Below are 6,628 nucleotides of genomic sequence, written 5' to 3'. Positions count from 1 at the left end.
GTTTTTATATGCTCTCCTTTTCCTAAATATTTGACATGTTATCATGAAATGTTTTGTTAAAAAGTTATTAATAAAAAGTTTTAAAATATTAATTTTTAAAAATTGTAAATCATATATATCTAAAGTTAAACTAGTGCATTGACATTTGTGTCAAATTTGATTATTTAGGATCGAAGAAAATGCTTCAAAATATAATCATGTGGGATCTTATTTGATTCTTCTTGACTTTTAATTTTCAAAGGATTTTTACAATTAATGATATTGATACTAGTTTAGAAATGCATGATAAAATCATTCGCAAATTAGTGTAATTGATTTTATTTTTTTATTTGTTTTTTTCATTTTTAGCTCTTTATATGTAGCCTAGGGTTATGCATATCATTTTCATTTGTTTAATAAATAACTAGGGATGTCAGTGGGACAGGTCAAGTAGGATACTGCCCCATTCTCGCCCCAACGGAGTGGAGATGGGTCCCGGTTTGGTGGGTGGTGGGGCGGAAATGGAGATAAAAACCATACCCGCCATGGTAGGGATCGCAACGGATCGGACTCGGAGCGGATTATGATAAATCCGATTTCGACCCTATAGGAAGTCAAAGGCTAAATCCGACTCCGACTCCAAGACTCCGACTTCGACTTCAATATCCGACCTCCGACTCCGACTCCAATCTGATCCGACCCGACTCCGAGTTTTTTTTCATTATTTAATATACTTTGAGAAATTTGGCTATTTGGGCCTTCAACACCCACACCCAATGCCACCATGACCCACACCAAAATCCATGATCTATCGGAGTCGGAGTCAGAGTCGGAGTCGGATAATACGTCAGAGTCAGGCATTTGTCGGATTCGGATTTTTTTCTCGGATTTTTGTAGGATCCGACTTCGACCCACCTCCGACTCAGAGTAGGATTATTTTAACGGAGTTGAACTCGGATTAATTTTTTCTCGGATTCGGAGAGGATTTTTTTACCTCGGATCGGGACGAAGTAGGGTCAAATCCGGACTATATTGCCATCCTTAGCCATGGGTGATGGGCCGGGGTGCATTTTAGGTTGTACTCACCCCATCCTCGCCCCACCCCACTTCATCACTTCGTACCCGCCTAATACCCATATCCATATATTTTAAAAAAATAAAATTATATACTTTTATACTCCGTATTATTTTATATAAATAAAAAAAAGATTAAGTAAAGTAATGTAGTAGTAAAGTATAATACGAGGTATTTTGTAATAGACTTATATTATTAAAAAAAATGTAATATTAACAATGATTATTTTTTTTTAAACTTATAATCAATATTATTTGTATTTGGGAGACGGGGATTATGCGGGTCTTAGGTGGGGATGGATATCCTAATGGGGGGTAGGATGGGGATAGTTTTGAAATTTTACCCGTTGAGGCAGGGATGGGAATGAATATTGGACCCGTCGTGGAGATGGGGATTAGAATTCTAGGCGGGGGTAGGGATGGGAAGGCCAACATCCGACCCGCCCCGCCTTGTTGACATCCCTATGCGTAACTTTAGATATTTTAATTATAATACCAAATTGCATTGAAAACCATGATGATATCAAATGGAGCAAGCATTTAAAAACAGACAGAGTATCACATTTATGTGCTATTAAATTAGTATAGCTCCTTAGCTACATAATAATAATCGTATAATACTTCATACCGTTTACAATCTTGATATTCTTTTGCACGTATATATACGGAACTTTAGATATTACCAAATTGCATTGAAAATCATGTTGATATCAAATGGGACAAGCATTTATAAATGGCCAGAGTATATATCACATTTATGTGCTATTAAATTAATATAGCTCCTTAGCTACATATTAATAATCGTATAATAGAATTTACAATCTTGATTATTTTTTTTTTTGACAAAGGGAACTACAAAAACGACTAAAAGAAGAAACGAAGAAACTCCCTACGACGGCCAGCAGCCGCAAGGGAGTGAGCCTCAACTACAGAAGACCTAGGCACCTTTCTAAAATGACAAGAAAAAAAGGAAAATAACGTTGGGAAAATGTCATCAACCATTCATAGCACAGAGATGTCAGAGGGCGAAGCTTCCAAGAGCAACCTAGGAATAGTCGCACAATTTGACAGAAGAAGTAGTCGAGTGAACCCCCCTGGATAGCATGCTTAAGGCCTAATAAACAAGCAATTAACTCCGAATGAAGCGCAGAACTAGCCACACAAACCCGAGCACCGCCACCTAAATATTGAGAAGGCTCCAATCTCCAAAAACACCAGCCTGCACCCACATTATGAGTCTCCTTGTCCCAGGCTCCGTCAAACATCAAAATAATATCACAAACGTCACTCAACTCACCCCTCAGAACCCAAAAAGAGGGGAAGGAAGAAAACCCAAGAGGAGAAATGGCCGATCTATCAAGGATAGAGCGTTCCTCCTTACTTCTAACCGTCCAACTGGGAGCTACCTCAAGCACAAAAGAGGGAGAGTAAACCTCCGAGCAGAATCGAACATTATTTCTCGTCACCCAAATAGCCCAGCAGAGCCCAAAAAAGAGGTCCAGACAAAACCAATCCTTAGACATTGCATAACCTGAGACTATCTCCGTAAACCACAAATGAAAAGGAACAGAAGCAGAAGACGAAGGAGGAGGATCCCAAGGCCCAAACCTCCACAACATACGGGTAAACGAACAATCCCGAAATAGGTGATCAATTGACTCAAAAGCCTGTCCACAAAGCACACTAGTAGAATCAATAGGCAAACCTTTTCGTACAAGTAATGGTGCTGTGGGGATAGCATTATGTAACACTTTCCAAGAGAACATCTTCCATTTAGGAAGAATAGGCAAACCATATAACCGTTTCCACCATGCCACGGGAAGCCCAACAGCGGTGGTGAAGGAACCATCCTGAGTATACTTCCAGTAAACAAAGTCATCAATCTTCTGCTTGGGACATTTCTAAAGCAAGAATAGATGACGTAACAGGCGGGGGAAACAGCTGTCTTACCATAGAAGCATTCCAAGATAAAGAGCTAGGAAGCAATAACTCAGACACCCAACTAGGACGGTCCACCTCCGGAATAGAATCCTTGAAAACTACACCAATGTTAGGAAGCCAGGAATCACTCGTAATACTAACTGTGTCTCTAGACCCAACCTTCCAAGCTGCCCCCATAGTAAAAACCGAACCACCCTCTAATAAACCACGACTACCCTAGGAAGGGCGAGCTGAAGAAATAGCAAGCTTGGTAGAAAGTAAAGAAGGATACTTAGCTCTGAGGACCCTAGAAACTAGAAGCTGAGGATGGTGCATGAGACGCCACGATTACTTGGCAAGCAAAGCCAAGTTAAACGATCGAAGATGGCGGATCCCAAGACCACCTAGACCTTTAGGAAGATACAACATCGAAGATGAGGCAAAAGCCATGCCTCTAGACTCCTTGCCCGATTTCCACCAGAACCGAGCAATAAGGCTATCCATCCGGTCACAAATAGAAGAAGAGACCTTAAACACTGAGAGAATATGGTTGAAAAGAGGCCACCAAAATGGAATTAATAATTACCAGTTTAGCTGCTACTAACAAACCAAGAGAGGCAAAGGAAGACAAGCGTTGAACCACCTTATCCATCATAAACTGAAAGTCCTTACATTTGCTACGACCCAGATCAACCGGAAGGCCTAAGTAGGTACCAATAGAAGAACGAGCCTGCATTTGAAGCGCCGAAGAGAGAAAATCCCTAAAATTTTCTAGAGTATTACGACTAAATCTAACAAAGGACTTCTGCACATTAATCATCTGGCTCGAGACCGAGCAAATTCTGTCAGAGCAGAATTCATTAGTCACTGACAGAATCTTCTCACAGGCCGCCGAAGAAGTTCGGAAGAACAATAAAGCATCATATGCAAAGAACAGATGAGAGATAGAAGGAGCTCTGCAAGAAAAATGTAGCCCTTGGAATAAACCATTCTATTCGTCCCTGCGAAGCATCAAAGAGAAAACTTCCATACAAAGGACAAACAAATAAGGAGACAAAGGATCACCCTGGCGTAAACCACATCTCGGACGAAAGGGTTTGGTAGGAGATCCATTAACTAGAAGCTGATAAGAAACCGTAGTAACACATTGCTGCAAAATGTGGACCCAGTAGAGGGGAAAACCAAAATGATAGAGTGTCTCCCAAAGAAAATCCCAATTAACTCTGTCATAGGCTTTATTCATGTTAAGCTTTAACGCAACAGAACACCTTTTAGAAGAAGAGGTGTCCATGTAAGAGAAAAGTTCTTGAGCAAGCAAACTATTATCCGCCATCAATCGTCCTGAAACAAAAGCTGTCTGAGAATCTGAAATCAGGGATGGTAATACTCGACGAAGCCTGTTCGTCAAGCACTTAGCAATGCACTTATACAAGACATTGCATAAGCCAATAGGACGAAACTGGGAGGGAATTTCAGGGTGTTCCACTTTAGGCAGCAGGACTAAAAAGGTACGGTTCCATTCTTTTAATAAATAACCATGGGAAAAGAAATAATGAATGGCATCAATGACCTGAGGACCAACCACAGCCTAGTGCGACTTGAAAAACCCTGCTGTAAAACCATCAGGCCCTGGAGATTTATTCTCACCAACATGGAACATGGCATCTTTGATTTCTAAAGCAGAGAAAGGCTTCAAAAGAAACTGTCGGTCTAGATCTGATAACTTCAGAGTGTCTAGACTGTCCCAAAGGCAACTAGCGGGAGTAGGAGAGGTATCATGGCAGTTATAAATCAGTGAAAAATGATGAGCCAAAAGATTAGAAATGCCAATCTGGTCCGAAAACCAGGAGTCATTCTCGTCCCGAAGACTCAGAATCTTATTTTGACCCTGACGCGTTTGCACAGAGCGAAACCAGAAGCCTAGAATGGCAATCTCTCAAAGCATCCCAACGAACCTTACAGCGCTGCTTCCAGTAGAGAAAGGAAGTCTGAGCTCGAGAAATCATATCTTCCCGGAGCATAATAAGAGATCGACGATCATTAGGATCCATCACATCCAAAGAAGTAGAACCAACCGAACTCTGCGTATCCTTCCAGTCAATAACCCACTGTCTTTTGTGATTAACACACCAAGGTAGAAGATTTTACTTCAAACCATCGAGTTTCCGAGAAATTGAAAACATTCTGGAACCACGACAGAAGTCTTTCCACTTTGAGCAAATAAGTGAAGAAATCTCACTGAAACCTAAGCACCAATTCTCAATCTTGTACGGGCGCTTCTTAATACTAGTGAACCCGGCTTCGTGCAAAATAATAGATGCATGATCGGAGAATAAAATTGGCTGATGAGAAATCGGAGCCTTAGGATGCAAATCCAACCAAGAGGAAGTGGCATATCCCCTATCCAATCTCCCATAAGTAGGGTTCTGGAATTGTCCATTTGTCCATGTAAAATGGGGTCCAGAAAAAGGAATGTCCAATAATTGAGAGTGAAGTTTCCATTTTAAGAAACCATGCCTACCAGGAATATCAAAAGATCCGCCTACTTTGTCAGTTAGATATTCAACTTGATTGAAATCACCCAAAAGTACTACATTTGGGACTGAAACTAAAATAGCCGAAATTTCATCCCAAACCAAATTCCTAAGAGAAGGATGAGGCGAGCCGTACACAAAGATAATATATTTAATTTCCTGACCAGGTACCAACACTTTACAAAATATAACATGAGGAGAAACCGAAATAGGCATAACTACATCCGGGGCAAACCAAAAAACAACCAAACCCCCACTAAAACCTATAGCATCCGATCCACAAAAACCATCAAAACTTACTAACGACATCTTTTTAACTGCCATATCTATAGACACAAAAGTTTCCATTACAAACATAATATCTACAGCATGAGAGCGGACCAACGAAGCCAAGTAAGGAACATTAGGGGAGTCCGCACCACCAAGGCCCCTACAGTTCCAAGCTCCCACATTCATGGCTGCCATGGTGGCCCCGAACGGGGAGCCATCGAGCCCTCAGAACCATCACCATTATCCTCTGAATCCGAAGAACCATTGTTGCACCTGCGTTTTTTTAAGGGTTTCAGGAAGGAAAGGCAAATAGAACCCGCAGCCGAAGCCCGAGAACGTTGGATAGGGTCATCTGGAGAAGAGGATCGCCTTTGCAGGGGCACGCTTCTTTCACCCAATTCCAAACCCGATCACCTTTCCTGGAAAGTTTTAGAGTCAAAGGCTTTTTCCCTTTGTCTGAAGTTGGAACATATTTTCCTGTAACAGTAGCAGGCGATGATCCAGGAGAAGAGTGAATAGAAAGCGGCAGTGAGCAATCCATGGGAACCGGCACATCACTCAAATCTTGTGGAATTTCCGAATCCACTTGATCCGTCGCACCATCTTCAGCAACAGAGGAGTCCAACGAAAAACCTAGCCCATCCACCGAGGAATCGACTATATAACCTAAATCTTCTGGGTTGACTGTCGGAGGGGGAGAAACCATGGACGGAGTTAGTGTAGCAACCAGAACAGGGGAAATCTCCGGTTGAGAAGAAGGAGTTGCAGCCGCCCAATTACTCGGACCCGCTCCAAAGGGGTCCCGGAAAAGAGGTCCAAAAGGACCTAGAGGAGGGGGTGAGAAAAAACGA

At 41.7% G+C, this 6,628-nt stretch overlaps 2 protein-coding genes across 2 annotated transcripts; both read right to left on the bottom strand.

Annotated features, from left to right (window-relative positions):
- Positions 1–1,979: 1,979 nt before the first annotated feature.
- Positions 1,980–3,171, bottom strand: LOC145580906 (uncharacterized). Its single transcript, XM_081637989.1, has 2 exons — positions 3,004–3,171; positions 1,980–2,954 (listed from the first exon to the last, which is right to left on the bottom strand). The coding sequence occupies exons 1-2, from the start codon at positions 3,169–3,171 to the stop codon at positions 1,980–1,982; spliced, it is 1,143 nt and encodes a 380-aa protein (XP_081494115.1).
- A 150-nt stretch (positions 3,172–3,321) lies between these two features.
- Positions 3,322–5,024, bottom strand: LOC145580905 (uncharacterized). Its single transcript, XM_081637988.1, has 5 exons — positions 4,887–5,024; positions 4,581–4,804; positions 4,017–4,370; positions 3,583–3,929; positions 3,322–3,509 (listed from the first exon to the last, which is right to left on the bottom strand). Exons 1-5 carry the CDS (start codon positions 5,022–5,024, stop codon positions 3,322–3,324), a joined length of 1,251 nt encoding a protein of 416 aa, XP_081494114.1.
- Positions 5,025–6,628: the final 1,604 nt, after the last annotated feature.

Source organism: Chenopodium album, chromosome 15 (assembly GCF_948465745.1).
Source record: "Chenopodium album chromosome 15, dcCheAlbu1.1, whole genome shotgun sequence".
NCBI lineage: Eukaryota > Viridiplantae > Streptophyta > Magnoliopsida > Caryophyllales > Amaranthaceae > Chenopodium > Chenopodium album.
This window is presented reverse-complemented; position numbering and strand designations above follow the sequence as displayed.